Here is a 17,027-nt window from a genome sequence, read left to right on the forward strand (position 1 = left end):
TGCAGTAAGGTTCCCTGAATCTAAAAACAAAAAGAAAAAATGTGTGTGTGTATGTGTGTATATATATATATATATATATATATACATATATATATATATTTGTGTGTGTGTGTGTGTGTGTGTCAACAGTTTCATCTGAAGTCGTGATATGGCATTAGAATCAAAAAGCCTCTACAATTTTTATGGGGTAGGAGTTTTTGAAATCGACTTTGTATAGACTAGTTGAACTAACTTATGGCATTTATTCCGCCATTTCATTTAACCTGTGTTTGTGACACAGTATTTATGATTCAGCAATGTTAAAGCTGAAAATATTTTGTTCCTCACATAGATTACAACCTCAAATAAAGTGCACCTCTTGATGGATACCAGTCAGACATGGTGTATTTGAAAAAAAAAAAAAAGTAATAAGAAAGGTCACTGAGCATAGGAATGAATGAAAAGGTGGTTTTGAGCAACAGCACTGAGACCTTCGGGGACTTTCCTTTTTGGTCTATATCTGTCTTAAAAGTCAATGCATGCCTTTCAAATATCATGATTCATAACACATTCCTTACACAATCATGGAAATGTAGCTTTGTGGTTGGAACAACAAAAGAAATCTAATGAAATTTAGATTCTGTTTGTGCCTTCACAGGGTAAAAAAATAAAATAAAAAGTGATATTTTGTGAATGAATGTTTTAAGTGCCAAGCACTGTGCTAAATAATTTATATGTATTATTTCAATTAAAATTAACCTTAAAAGTTTATGAGCTAAGTACTCTCAATATGCCCAAACGACAGAAGATGGAACTGGAGCTCAGGAAGAGGTAAAGCAACTTGTCTGAAGGTAAGTAATTTTTTGGAAGACAAAAATCAACAACAACAGCAAAAAAAAAATCCAAGCCTGACTCCTAGTCCATTCTTTTGATCATTATGTTAGACTGGCAGACAATTTTAAGTCAGACAATTTAACTTCTCCAGAAATGTCCTTGTTAATCCAAGGATAAAGATCTTCTTTACTTTTCTTGCTAGATTTGTTATTTGTCATTGGTAAGGTACTGATGAGACTTGGACACAGTGTAGAAATCCAAAAAGAACATCTTTTTTTTTTCTTGCTGTGCTTTTCATAATCATCACAGCACTTCATTTCAAAAATCAGATAGAAGGAAGTAACACCTGAATTATTCAGGTGCAATGCTTTGGTATGCATAACTTGTTACCATCGTGGTTTATTATTTCCATTTTCCTTCATACAGAACCCACTGCTGCTCCCACAGATGTCAAGGCTACAAGTGTGTCTGTGTCAGAGATTCTTGTTGCATGGAAACATATTAAAGAGAGTCTAGGAAGACCACAGGGATTTGAGGTATGAACAGAATTACTGAAAATAAGCCTTGTTATTTCTGCCGGCATTGTACTCTCTTGAAGAAATTGTTTGGTGACACTTCAACAGAATTACATTCCTTTGAAATTCGCTCTATGGAAAAGAAATGAGAAATATACTATTCTACTGACATGTATTATGTTGCTCATTAGCTAGCTTATTTTTCAATGTAGTAGTTTCCATAGCACTGGGCAGATATTAAAAAAAAAAAGAAAGAAAATAGACCTTTAGATAAAAAACCAGGAGCTACAGGTTGATATTTACTGGCATCCAATTTATTGGTGGTTAAAAATACTTTTTGTGTATTTCTCTCTAATAATTTAATGTATAAAACAAGTTTTCCTATTATATTGTTTGTGGCAGATCTTACCTCCTATACTAACTTGTCAGATTTGCTTGGAACTTAGTGATCTGTACCTATTCACCCAAATGACTTTTTGTCCTTCAAATTTTACTGTTTTTAAACATAGTTATGCCAGCCTTATAGTGGTGAATATTTTATAACAATTCATTGACTGCAATAAAATTTTATCCTCCACATGGACTAAAGGTTTGTGGGCAGTCTGTGAACTTGAGTATTCCACAAAAACAAGAGCTCTCATACAGCTCTTGTTCTTGCCTTTGCCAGTGAGGGATAGGATTAGGGGAGTAATTTATAAAATACAAAAAAGAATTAGCATCCAACTGAGGATCTTAGTTGTCTTTAAATTTTTTAATGTTTACTTTTCCTCTGTTTCAACTGCCACTAAGAGAAAATCATCTTGATTTTTAAATAATGACCGAATATAGGACTTGTATACCAACATGGTTTCCAGGCTAAAAAACACATTTCTTTATTATATTTGAGTTTTCAAATAATGGCTGAGAACTATTTGATTAATATACAGCCAGCATTAAAGGTCACAGTGATTAACAGTTTATACAATATTTCTAAGAGTTACAGCAAATATCATTTATATGAAACCATTACCTATACAATATCATGGATTTATTTCTACAATCTTGCTTCAGTTCATTATTTGGTGATAATTCAATATGTATCATATCAGGATTGCATGCTTGTTTTATTAAAATCTCTTTTTCTCCCTAGCCATGCTGCAGGGACCATGTCTGTTCACCAGTCAATCCCAAGGCTGGTAGTACTTGGCTCAGGACAGCTACAATAAATATTTGTTGAACAAATGAATATCTGTGCTTCACAAACAGCCCCTTTTGCTCCCACTGTAGAAGACATTGGGGTGGCCTGCCCTGCTCCCCTGCACTGGGCCAGGGCACCATCCTCTAGCTGCTGTGAGTGTTGGCTATGAATGGTTTTCAGCTTCCCTTCTGGAGAACTGCCCTCCACTTAGGGGTGATGCCTTACCTGAAAAGGTACCAACCCCACAGTCAAGCAACCCAAGGTCAATGACTGGCTGATACTGACTGATACTGGTCCCTTGCTTCAAGGAGGAAACAACTTTATGGTGCAGTTTATGATCCAGAGCCTTAGTCATGTACATCAGGCCAAGGCTAGATCACCTGGGACCACACTCTTGCTCAGTTCCTTCTACTTCCCATCCTCTTTTCCTCCCTTCCTTATAGATTCACCTGCAAGCACTCTCACAGTAAATCACATCATTCAAATCCCTGTCTCACGCTCTGCTTCTATGGAACTCAACCTAAAACAATTACATAAGTATAGGTCCACTTAAACCTCTGAATCAGAACATCTGGTGTGCATACTTGTAGTAAGCCATAAAGTGTATTCTGCTGTTCAGAAGAGTGAGGATCCAGGCTTCTACATCTCAAAGTGGTGCTCCTGTCACACAGCCAGTCACCCTCAACAATTTTTCTGCCTGTCCTAATAGCATGACATTCATATTCCCACTATGATTCACCTGTAATAACAGCTTTCTATGAGGTCCTACAGAGATCACATAAGATTTAAGCTTGTGAACAATGGTTCTCTTTCGATATATAAATCATCATTCATTCATTCTTTCAACAAATATTTATTGGAGGCCTACTAATTAGCAGACACTGAGCTAGATGCTAGGGATAAAACAATGAGCAAATTAAAGTCCCTGTCCTCATGAAGCTTATGTTGTAATAGGGAAGGCAAACAATAAACAAGCTCACAAATAAATGTGTGATATAATTTCAGTTGATGATGAATGTTGTGCAGAAAAATAGTACTGCACAAGAAGGTAGAGTGAGAGTCTGCTGTTTATAGAGGTTTGAGGAATTAACCTTTCTGAGCTTCTGACATTTGACATGATCAAATGAGAGAAAGAAAGAGAAAGAGAGAGAGAGAGAGAGAGAGGCAGAGAGAACAGCAAACTCAAAGGCCCTGTCTTAAGAGCATGCTGGCCTTGTTCAAAGAACAGGAGCGATTTTGGATAGATAACAGTTAACAACAGGAAGAGTGGTAGCAGGAAAAATCGCTGGGACAAGAACCAGGTTATACGCAGTCTTGTGAACCAGGAAAAGGAGTTTAGATTTTATCTTCAGTATAAGGAAAAGCCGTTAACGATTACAAACAGAGAGTCCAATCAGGCTCTGACTCATATTTTAAAAGCATCTCTTGGTCTAGAGGGTGAAGAACAGGCTCTAAGAGGACCTCAGGTAGAGCAGTGGAGAAGCGGTCCTTCCAACCTAGCAGACAATGAAGTTGCTTTCAACTAGAACAGTAGAGGTGGAATTGATGAGAAGTGGACATTTTAAGATATATTTTGAGTGGAAGTGTGGCAGGATTTGATTATGAATTGGATGTGGACTATGTCAAAGTTAATTCCAGAGCTTTTTGACCCAAGAAGCTGGGAGAATGACAAATCATTCACATACATAAGGAACTAATGGAGAAGAGCATATTTTAGAGAAAAAGATCAAAGATTCTGGTTTAATGTGTTAAATTTTATAAGCCTTTTATTTTATTTTATTTTTTTACAAAAAGAGCTATCAAGTAAGTCTTATTTTAAGAGAAAGGTTAGAGACAGAGCTATAACTCTGAGGAATCTTCAGTATATAAATGGTTTTTATACATGTGCTGGCTGAGATCACCAAATGTTGATAAAGATGTCTGAGAATTGAGCCCTATGGCGCCTCATCATTTGGAACTCAAGAAAGAAGATATGGCCAAAGAAACTATAGAAGACATTGAAGAAGTTCAGAAGCCAAGAGAAGAATTTTAAAATGGAATGTCAAATGCTGAGTCAAATGTTGCTAAGAAATTCAGAAAGATGAGGCCTGAGGCTTCAGAAAGATGAGGCCTGAGATTGCCCAATGGGTGTGCCATGCAGAGACCTTACTGACTATGGTGAGAAGGGTTTTATAAAATGCTGATGATCAAGGTTTGACTAGAGATCAAGACCAAGATCACTCAAGCATGGCATTCAAGAGTGTCAGAGCACAAAGTTTTCTCTAAATCTATTTTATTCAAAGCAACAACTTATCACAAGCAAAAATGGAATATCTTTGAGGATATGTTAATAACATTTAATCAAATTCTGGAGCAATCATTACATTGACTGAATTTTATTTAAAGTAAATCAACACAAATTCTGACAACTATTTTTACACAAAGAAACAACACAGCTTCCATGGGCACAGTAACATTTATAGTATTTTATAGTGCATTATAAATTGTATTTTTAAAAAGATGGCATCTTGTTACTGAAAAAAAAAACCAATATCTTGTTAATGGGAAAATCAAATGTATGCTTTTCATTATCAGAAAATAATTAAAACTTTATATAATTCAATGACCAAATATGACATAACAGTTATTTTAAGTAAAATATAGTCAGCAAAGACTCTTTATAAGATATACTGTCTCATAAGTGTATAGTTGCATGTAGATTTTAAAAATAAATGTGAAATTTGGTCATTTGTAGAGATGTGAATGGACCTAGAGACTGTCATACAGAGTGAAGTAAGTCAGAAAGAGAAAAACAAATATCGTATATTAACGCATATATGTGGAACCTAGGAAAATGGTACAGGTGAACCGGTTTGCAAGACAGAAATAGAGACACAGATATAGAGAACAAATGTATGGACACCAAGAGACAAAAGCGGGGTGGGTGATTTGGTGGTGGTGGTGGGATGAACTGGGAGATTGGGATTGACATGTATACTCTGATGTGTATAAAATAGATAACTAATAAGAACATGTTGTATATAAAATAAAATAAAATTCAAAAATAAATAAATGTGATATAAGTAAAACTTACCAGCATCACTCCCACCCCCTCTTTTTTCTACTCTCTATCCCTTTAAGAAAAGATCTACATCTGCTCTTCACCTTACGCATCCCAGAATTTACTGTTCTCATTGTCTCCTCATCTTTCTTTTCAGTAAAAAGATCTCCTAAACTAAATATTTCTAAAATGTAGTAACCCCTAAAGCTTAATATTTTATCTCATCACTATCTCCCTCCTCTATTCTATCCCAGCCACAATCCTAGTTGTATTTACTAATAGTAGAATTCTGAGCATGATGACGATGAAACAAGTATTGTTTTTGTCACAAAAGCCAATGAGACTGGTTTCAAGTTTTATGTACTTATCATATCAATCCTGTGAGTCATTTTTCTAGCCATAATTGCAGCTTTACCTGCAATGTCTAAAGTAGTTAGTTACTATAACCGCTACCAGTCCTGTGCCATTCTGAAAATAGTGGAGACAGTGTTTTTGGTCAAGTCTCTTGTTTTTCCTGAATTGAATGGGTGAATAAGATAGAAAAGGTCTTGCTCTTATGAATACTGCATCATAATGGGAGAAAATAAATAAATATGAGAAAAATAAACTTAGATAACAATACATGTAGAAGTGCAAAGGTAGAACACACCTGATTCATTTAAGCAACAGAAGAAAGTGGAGCAACTACACCTTGGTGAACAGTGATGTGAGTGAAATTTGAGGTAGTCAGAGTGTTAGGTGGGCAGACACAATATTATTTAGGGATATATAGATTATGAGAAGAGTTTGTATTTTATTCCAAATACAATGAAAAGCCATTGGGGCAATTTTAGGAGGAGAGTGACAATGTCTGATTTACATTTTTTTAAAATATTATTCTGGCAGCTATTCCATGCAGAATGAAAGGGTGAGGAGAGAAAGGTCAAGAGTAGAAGTTAGGAGGTCATTGCAATAATTCATGCAAGAAATGATGATAACTTAGACTAAGGTCATAACAGTGGAGTAGGAGAAAGGTAGACATACTTTAGAGGCAGGTCTGGCAGGATTTTCTGAATGATCAGATGTGGAGGGAAGGAAAATGATGATTCCTACATCATAGCCTTGGTCAAATGGATGAATAGTGGTATGATTTACCAAATAATAATAATAATATTTTAAAAATTTAAAGGGAAAACCTGGACAAAGAAGAGATTTGAAAACGGGAAATAAAGAAGTCTGTTTTGGCTAAATTAAATTTGAGATGCCTATTGGAAATTTAAGAGGATAAGTCAGATAAGCAATAGGATATGTGAGTTTGGAGTCTAATTAAGAGACCAGTGCTGAAGACATAAAGGGGGCAATCATAAAGGTGGTATTTAAAGCCATTCTATTACATTAAATCACCTAAGGACAAATTCCCAGAAGGGAGTAAAGGAGAGGATAAGAGGAGGAATGAAGGGGGAGATAAGCTGTGTCCTGGTGCAATCAGCATGTAGAAATTTAGCTGAAGGAAAGGAATCAGCATGGAGAGTGGCAAGGAGAGATCATCTTGATGGAGAGAAAATCAAGTGTGTAAGGTGTCAAAGAAACTAAAAGAGCTAATCAAAAAGAAGGAAATGGTCAACTGTGTTTACACCTGCTAAGAGATCGAGATGAAAGCAGAAAAGTTTCTATTGGGTTTAGCAGTTACTGGTGATCTTCAGGAAATTTTCACAATTAAGTAAGTGATTCATATCCCTTGTGTTATCAGTTTAGTTACTTCAGGTTGTAGACATCAAATACCCTTAAGAATATTACTTCTATCTAAATAATGGCTAGTGGCAGCAATTTAGAGAGAACCTCAATTCAGAACTCCAGACCAGCAACACATTTGTTTGTTGTGGAATCATTTAAGTCTCTTGTCAGGATATCAAGATGTCTTGATATACATTAGAATCATAACTCTTCAGTGTTATCAGAAATGGGTAAGAGTCAGACTCAACCTCTCAATATGTTTTCACACCAGTCAATGACTATAAGAGAATTGAATTAACCACTGCAGACAACTATCTTAGCCTCAGATAAAAGCAGTTAAAAGAAGTCAAGGGCTTCCCTGGTGGCGCAGTGGTTGGGTGCAGGTGGACACGGGTTCGTGCCCCGGTCCGGGAAGATCCCACATGCCGCGGAGCGGCTGGGCCCGTGAGCCATGGCCGCTGAGCCTGCGCATCCGGAGCCTGTGCTCCGCAACAGGAGAGGCCACACCAGTGAGAAGCCCGCATACCGCAAAAAAAAAAAAAAAAAAAAGAAGTAAAGATGAGACTTTTATATGGGAAACTTCCTTTGATACACCAGGCATAATAATGGAGGTAAATGAGAAAAAAGAAATCATATCTGAAGTCATGACCACACCTTTAATTCCTTCTAGGATATGGCTCCTGTCAAACACATACTCAACTGCCAGTTTGATATGGACAAACTTTATCTCTAGAATACATAGTACAGTATTAACTAATGATAACCCCTCAATGAACTCTTCTTAATAAATAATCAAACTTGAACCTATGTCGTTCACTTGACTCTGAAATCTTTGTGTTTTCTCTTCCACTAATCTTGGGAGGCTACCCTCAAGCAAGGGTCATTTAGAGGGAAGATGGACATCATCAAAAGCAATAAAGTCCTTAAGGCTCTTATAACATCACCTGATCCCCCATCTAAGTTCCCATCACTGTGCTCTCCTTCCCCTGTACGCTCTTCAAGTGACTCTGAGCCTGATTCTAATTGTGATCTGGATTGTCAGATTTGGACCTCGTTTGTGCCTGATCTGACTTTCTGTGCGTTTCGTCTGAATCTCAGTTATCATTTATTATTCATTCACTTACTTATCCACGTGCTATTTATTGAATGCCTGCTAAGTCTTGGTGTAGTGCGTGGGGTAAAACAATAAGTAAAATAGACAGATTCCCTGCCCTTATGAAGATCACAGTCTAGCAAGGGAGACTTTATTTCAGTTTCTTTCTTTCATTTTTGTTTTTCTGTTTTTTGGTAAGGCCTTGTAGCTCCTTTTGTTTGATGTCTTGGTTTTGATATTCTTTTCCCTGCTGTAGCCAGACCTATAGGGCAGCTGTAAGGATCTCAGTAGGAGGCTTTCCCTGATACCATCTGTCAATTACCTACCTACATTTAGCATTTTTGTCCTTTACAAGGAAGCCTCCATTACACTCTCATTTGTTTACCAAATAATGAATCAAGCATTTTGACTTAAACTATGTTCATCTGCAACTAACTTACACTTTCAAATACATTAACCAATTAATTCAAATCAAACTGTTTTTGTTATTAAAATGACTAATTGCTCTATCTAATAGAATGGTCAAAGCAATTGATATGGTAGAAATAGCTATGTATAAAGATAGCGTCAGAATGATGACAGCCCCTAGCCTACCAGAAAATAAAATGACTTTATGTAAGAGGCTTCAGGAAATTTTAGTAATATTATCCCCTTTAATTTCAAAGTGGGTCCACCCATGGACATTTCTAAATGTCACAATTAGGCTAGATTCAAATTCTGCTATGAAAAGAAAAAAAGTGGTCTTTTCAACAAGTTTGCAAGGCTGCCTTTTATTATACAAGTCTTATACTACCTCACAAAAATGACCATCTGAGGAAATAAGAAAGAATATGAAATCACAAATATAGACACCACTCCATCTAATTGTATTTTACAAATACAATTGAACAATTTTGTTGACATTCTCTTAAAACAACCCATTTGAGAATTTTGTTTACTCACATGGAAGTAGCTTGAGATTTCATGGCTACAGAGACTAAATGTAGAAAGCGTTGACATTGAGATATGTGAAATTTCTAGCTTATGACATGCAGCATGATTGAAAATCAGAAGTGAGCTATATGCATTGAATGACTGATTTTTGAATTATCATGACTGCCCCATCTCGATTGCCATCCCTGTCATTGGCCCATGCAAATAAATTATTAGTTTCAGTTTTGAATTTATGAACCCACCAGCATTAAGTGTCCTGTGAATGGTAATTCCTGAATCTTTGAGCAGAGCCTCTAAAGCTTTTCCTAGAACACCGGGATTTTTATGTGCATACAAAATCAGAGCAGATGCCAGTCTAACAAGAAAAAAGACTAAAGAAAAATAGGGCCAAATTTCATCATCTTTTCTCTGATTTTCCCAAATTGGGAGGAATGACAAAGGAAATTGGGTTATAATGCAATGTTGGATGATTAATATTTGTTATTCCTTCACTTATCAAGCATTTATTATCAGGCACTGTTCTAGTCAGTGGAAATGCAAAACTATTAAGATCTAGTCCCTGCTCTTAAAAGAAATCACAGTTTAATACTGAGAGATGTTTGTGGGAAATTTAAATAAGCAAAAGGCAGAGAGGAAGACATTGGAACAATACAATTCTTATGTCCATAATTACCCTAGGATTCCTTAGCATCCTGATCCTCTGAAGAAACACTAGTAGCATAAACCCATGCCAATGCCCTCCATGGGCATAGGTTTCTGTTTGCTTGAGCATATGCTTCTGTCCCTAAATGTCCTCAATATTCCTAAATAAAACAATAAATCAATCGATAGAAATTTTATTGAATAAAATAAAAAGGAAATTTTTAGACATATTTTTAAATATTATATTGTATATTCTACCTGTGAAACAAAATTCCTCATGATTATCAAGTTAATGGTGCTTGTACTCATTGTGACCTTTTTGGAAGAGTATTATTAAGTATATTTTTTAATGGCTGGGTTCATTTCAATAATAAGCGACAATGTATTTTTATAGCAGAGTGAAAAGTGCACAGTGTCCGAGTCCTAATTCTTAACTTTTTCATGCTTATTATGAAGAAGAACAAAAGGCAAAACAACTTGTTCCATTTTACAATTCTCACTAAAAGACACACACACCCCTAGAGACTCCTTTTCCCAGGCTATATTCAAGACTTGCATGTATTTATTTTAGAACCTCCAGAGGGTATGTAACTCAGAAGTTCATTTTAGACATGTCACTAAAGCCATTTCCACTTATTGATTGCACTGAAAAGACACTAATTGTGTTTTGCTCTATAAAGTAAGTTGTAGTGGGGATTTCTTAAGGAGAAAAGGGATGAGATTGTTGTTTTTATTTTATGAGCTGACTCTAATCGTCAAAGAAGGAGACAAAAAAAAAAAATGGTCCTCACTGCTGTTTGACAATAACTCATACTAGGCAGATTGCATTTAATTGGTATAGCAGAGGGTGCAAGGGTGAGTGTGTGTGTGTGTGTGTGTGTGTGTGTGTGTGTAAAATGGAATTTCAGACATAAATTAAAGGGGGAAAAGAAGCTGAAATGAAACCAGTTACCAAAAGGCTAAAACAAAGGCTGTTTTATTTTCCATATGGTGGGCAGCCGCCGTTGTACGGATTCTCCTTTGGCTTTTTGTTATGACTATATAAAACTAAGAATATAAAAAACTAAACAGTGAGAAGAAAATACTTCTACACTCCCTTTTCTGAAATTCTGCGGACTCTGGAAAAATCAAATAGCTTTCATGTCTCTATCATTAGATTTCCTTCTTAGGTTATTTTCAGAGACTGGGAGGCTAACTAAAACTATTTATGATTTTAAAAAATCAGCAGATCAAAAGGAAATTATAGAAGTAACTTGAAGATGTAACAGTTGTTTAACTTGTTCCTTCCCCTGTCCTATTGAAAGGCAACCTGTAGAATTCTTTTAGAAGGTAATGAATAACTCAGTGTATACTGTGTTTCTGTTTCATTTACTTCTAAATACATTGCTTCATGGAGAAAATTCCCTAACCCAAACCACGTTTCATATTTTCTTCTACTAAAACTTTTATAAACCATTTTATTTTCAAGAATATTAAAATATTTGCCTGAATATATTGTTTTACCCACATGAAGAACCAAAAGGGTATGTATGGATGATATCTTTTATCATATTCAGAAGTACTTCCTATTTTTTTCACGCTTTGACACAAATGGTAATTTACTGTGTGACCTCTAAACAGGGTTTTTTTCTTTACTCCTAAACGCAGCCATCCTGAGCTCATCATGTCCATCCACAATCTCACTCTCTGTTACATAATACACATTTGTACACAGAAAGCATCCACGCAAAAAATAAAATAACAAATGTAGACATCAACCCATTTAATTTTACAAATACTTGGAATATTTTTGTTGACATTCTCTTAGAATGACCCATATGAGAAATACCAAATTGCAAAAAAATCTTCCTTTCGAGGGTTGGGTTTTTATCTTAAGTACCTGACAACATACTTGTGGCATAGAGGTCCTAATTCAATGAGTGTTGAAGAGTTAGATACAGACATGGTCTTGCTTACTATACTAAGAAATATAGAAATATTATAAGGTGTTTGAACACGCACAAAAAGGAAGTTTTGCAAAAGACAAGCTTAGCATTATAAAAATGCCAATTACTAATTGACTATTTGCTAATTACAAAATGGCTGAGACTTTATTTTCAAAAGGCAAGACTTTTTTTAATCTACATATAGAAAAGTGCACAAATCATAAATGTACAGCTCAGTGAATTATCACGAAGTGAACATACCTGTGTAACCACAATCCAGGTCAGGAAACAAAACATTTCTAAGAACTAGAGAATCACCTTGTATCTCTTATAGTCATTATCCTTATTCTGAACCCCACACCCCCACCAAAAACAAAAACGAAAACCAAGTATCCTGACTTCTGATTGGTTTTACTAGTTTTGGGAATCATATGGCGCTTTTTATGTCTTGTATTTTTCACTCAACATTATATCGGTAATATTCATCCATATTTTTATGTGTTTTCTCCTAAATTTCATTTGTGAGTATCCCACAATTTATTTATCATTCTTCCATTGATGGACATTAGGCCTGTTTGCAGTTTGGGTCTGTTTTGAATAGAGCTGAGTACAGAGGAAAATTTTGGTAGAATTATCCACTTGCAATATTAAATCTAATCCATGATTATTATATCCCTCTTTTTTTTAAGCCTTCTTTGATCTTTGTCTTTACTGACCTTGCAAATCTTTCCTTAGATTTATCCCTATTTAATATTTTTATTCTAATGTAACTGTAACCTTTGTGGGGTTTTTTACATTTTTTTAAAATTGTTTTTATTTAAATTTTTTTTGAAATCTTTATTGGAGTACAATTGCTTTACAATGTTGTGTTAGTTTCTGTTGTACAACAAACTGAATCAGCTATATGTATATATATATACCCATATCCCCTCCCTCTGGAGCCTTCCTCCCACCCCTCTAGGTTGTCAAAAAGCATCAAGCTGATCTCCCTGTGCTATGCAGCAGCTTCCCACTAGCCATCCATTTTACATTTGGTAATGTATATATGTCAATGCTACTCTCTCACTTCGTCCCAGCTTCCCCTTGCCCTCTTGTGTCCTCAAGTCCATTCTCTATGTCTGCATCTTTATTCCTGTCCTGCCCCTAGGTTCATCAGAACGACTTTTTTTTTTTTAGATTCCATATATATGTTTTAGCATACGGTATTTGTTTTTCTCTTTCTGACTTACTTCACCCTGTATGACAGGCTCTAGGTCCATCAACCTCACTACAAATAACTCAATTTCATTTTTCTTATGGCTGAGTAATATTCCATTGTATATATGTGCCACATCTTCTTTATCCATTCATCTGGCAATGGACACTTAGGTTACTTCCATGTCCTGGCTATTGTAAATAGTGCTTCAGTGAATATTGGGGTACATATCTCTTTTTGAATTATGGCTTCCGCAGGGTATATGCCCAAGAGTGGCATTGTTGGGTCATATGGTAGTTCTATTTTTAGTTTTTTAAGGAACCTCCATACTGCTCACCATAGTGGCTGTATCAATTTGCATTCCCACTAACAGTACAGGAGGGTTCCCTTTTCTCCACACCCTCTCCAGCATTTATTGTTTCTATATTTTTTGATGATGGTCATTCTGACTGGTGTGAGGTGATGCCTTATTGTGGTTTTGATTTGCATTTCTCTAATAATTAGTGATGTTCAGCAACTTTTCATGTGTTTGTTGACAATCTGTATATCTTCTTTGGAGAAATGTCTGTTTAGGTCTTCCACCCATTTATAGATTGAGTATTTTGTTATTTTGATATTGAGCTGCATGAGTGCTTGTATATTTTGAAGATTAATCTTCTGTCAGTTGCTTCATTTGCAAATATTTTCTCACACTCTGAAGGTTGTCTTTTTGTCTTGTTTATGGTTTCCTTTACTGTGCAAAAGCTTTTAAGTTTCATTAGGTCCCATTTGTTTATTTTTGTTTTTATTTCCATTATTCTAGGAGGTGGGTCAAAAATGATCTTGCTGTGATTTATGTCATAGAATGTTCTACCTATGTTTTCCACTAAGAGTTTTATAATGTCTAGCCTTACATTTAGGTTTTTAATCCATTTTGAGCTTATTTTTGTGTATAGTGTCAGGAAATGTTTAATTTCTTTCTTTTACATGTAGCTATCCAATTTTCCCAGCACCACTTAATGAAGAGGCTGTCTTTTCTCCATTATATATTCTTGCCTCCTTTATCAAAGATAAGGTGACCATATGTGTTTGAGTTTATCTCTGGACTTTCTATCTTGTTCCATTGATCAATATTTCTGTTTTTGTGCCAGTACCATACTCGCTTGATTACTGTAGCTTTGTAGTATATTCTGAAGTCAAGGAGCCTGATTCCTCAAGCTCCATTTCTCTTTCTCAAGATTGCTCTGGCTATTCAGGGTTTTTTTTGGTTCCACACAAATTTTACAATTTCTTTTTCTAGTTCTGTGAAAAATGTCATTGGTAGTTTGATAGGGATTGCATTGAATCTGCAGATTGCTTTGGGTAGTATAGTCATTTTCACAATGTTGATTCTTCCAATCCAAGAACATGGTATATCTCTCCATCTGTTTGTATCATCTTTAATTTCTTTCATCAGTGTCTTATAGTTTTCTGCATACAGGTCTTTTGCTTCCTAAGGTAGGTTTATTCCTAGGTATTTTACTCTTTTTGTTGTAAAGGAAACTGGGAGTGTTTCTTTAATTTCCCTTTCTGATTTTTCATTATTGATATATAGGAATGCAAGAGTTTTCTGTGCATTAATTTTGTATCCTGCTACTTTACCAAATTCATTGATTAGCTCTAGTAGTTTTCTGGTGGCATCTTTAGGATTTTCTATGTAGAGTACCATGTCATCTGCAAAGAGTGACAGTTTTACTTCTTCTTTTCCAATTTGTATTCCTTTTTTTTTCTTTCTCTTCTCTGATTGCCATGGCTAAAACTTCCAAAACTAGGTTGAATAATAGTGATGAGAGTGGGCACCCTTGTCTTGTTCCTGATCTTAGAGGAAATGCTTTCATCTTTTGAGATGATTGATTGAGAATGATGTTAGCTGTGTGTTTGTCATATATGGCTTTTATTATGTTGAGGTACGTTCCTTCTATACCCACTTTCTGGAGAGTTTTTATCATAAGTGGGTCTTGAATTTTGTCAAAAGCTTTCTCTGCTACTATTGAGATTATCATGTGGTTTTTATCCTTCAATTTGTTAATATGGTGCATCACATTGATTGATTTGCTTATATTGAAGAATCCTTGCATTTCTGGGATAAACCTCACTTGATCATGGTGTATGATCTTTTGAATGTGTTGTTGGATTCTGTTTGCTAGTATTTTGTTGAGGATTTTTGCATCTATGTTCATCAGTGACATTGTCCTGTAATTTTCTTTTTTTGTTACATCTTTGTCTGGTTTTGGTATCAGGGTGATTGTGGCCTTGTAGAATGAATTTGGGAGTGTTCCTCCCTCTGCTATATTTTGGAAGAGTTTGAGAACGAAAGGTGTTAGCTCTTCTCTAAATGATTTTTAGAATTCACCCGTGAAGCCATCTGTCCCTACACTTTTGTTTGTTGGAAGGTTTTTAATCACAGTTTCAATTTCAGTGCTTGTGATTGTCCTGTTCCTATTTTCTAATTCTTCCTGCTTCAGTCTTGGAAGTTTGTACTTTTCTAAGAATTTGTCCATTTCTTCCAGGTTGTCCATTTTATTGGCGTATAGTTGCTTGTAGTGGTCTCTCATGATCCTTTGTATTTCTGCAGTGACAGTTGTTACTTCTCCTTTTTCATTTCTAATTCTATTGATTTGAGTCTTCTCCCTTTTTTTCCTGATGAGTCTTATGCAGTGTCTTTTTGGGCTCACCATTACCCCAGTTGCCTACAGGCACAGTGCATGGTAAATAATATATATTCAAAACAATTTTTTGAAAAAGTAATTAAATTAATAGTTTTGAAGTCTCAAAGTATGGTAAAATATTTACATTTCAATATGCATTTTGATTATTTTTTAAAACTCTAACCTTTGGCTTCCCTGGTTGCATAGTGGTTAGGAATCCACCTGCCAATGCAGGGGACATAGGCTCGAGCCCTGGTCCGGAGAGATCCCACATGCCACAGAGCAACTAAGCCTGTGCACCACAACTACAGAGCCTGCACTCTAGAGCCTAAGAGCCACAACCACTGAGCCTGCACACCACACTACTGAAGCCCACACACCTAGACCCCGTGCTCTACAACAAAGAGAAGCCACCACAATGAGAAACCCATGCATCGCAACGAAGAATAGCCCCTGTTCACCACAACTAGAGAAAGCCCACATATAGCAACAAATACCCAACACAGCCAAAATAAATAAATTAAAAAAGAAAAACTTAAAAAAATAAAAACTCTAGCCTTACTAGTCTAGAGAATAAATTACTTTCAATGGTGCAAAAATCAAATTTTTGTTTTGCAACATTAAATAACATCAGAAAGTAGAGCTGTCTTTATTAAATTCAGGGAGTACACTATTGAATGAGCAGTGATCATTGAGTGCAATTTAAATTATAAAAACAAGTGAATACAGGAGCTAAGAATTGTGTTTTTAAAATCTAACAGGTAACAAAAATCAGAAAGGAGAATATAAAATACTAGTAAGAATTCTTCAGTGATTATATATATGACTGAATGAAGACTGGGAAGTAGGGGAAAGTTCATAGCTCATCCAGCAACCACTGACTCCATATAGCAGCATTCATGGATTTTAGATCCTGTAATTTCATGTAAGGGAACCAGACTGTGTATGACATGGATATCTTAGAATCATCACATAAGATAATTGAATATGTTATCTGCTTAGTTAAAATCATCATTATGGAGAATCAACTTTGGAAAAAAATAGGTTATCTACTAAGAAAAACCATCTAGATTTAGGTTCAAATCTACAAACTTAAAGTTATCAGCTGACTCAGAATTCATGCTTCCTGCCTGCCACTATTAATATTACATAATTTGGAGGAACAAAGTCAAAAAACAAAACAATATGAAGGATAGCAAAAAGGTAAACACAAATTACAAAAATCAGAAATGTTAAGCCATCAAGAAACAAAATAGTTCAAGTAGTTGGGTGACAATAAGGGAGCTGTCTAAAACTATTCATAAAACTGAGGTTT

The 17,027-nt window shown here is 35.4% G+C and overlaps 1 protein-coding gene across 3 annotated transcripts in view; it reads left to right on the forward strand.

Moving 5' to 3' along the window:
* Window positions 1–17,027, forward strand: part of CNTN5 (contactin 5) — a 1,387,157-nt gene that overhangs the window by 1,349,533 nt on the left and 20,597 nt on the right. For all 3 annotated transcript variants that reach the window (XM_067750786.1, XM_067750785.1, XM_067750787.1), the window contains one exon: window positions 1,240–1,349. In XM_067750786.1, coding sequence (XP_067606887.1) covers window positions 1,240–1,349 — 110 coding nt within the window. The remainder of the gene's footprint in view (window positions 1–1,239; window positions 1,350–17,027) is intronic.

This window comes from Pseudorca crassidens, chromosome 9 (genome assembly GCF_039906515.1).
Source record: "Pseudorca crassidens isolate mPseCra1 chromosome 9, mPseCra1.hap1, whole genome shotgun sequence".
Classification (NCBI taxonomy): domain Eukaryota; kingdom Metazoa; phylum Chordata; class Mammalia; order Artiodactyla; family Delphinidae; genus Pseudorca; species Pseudorca crassidens.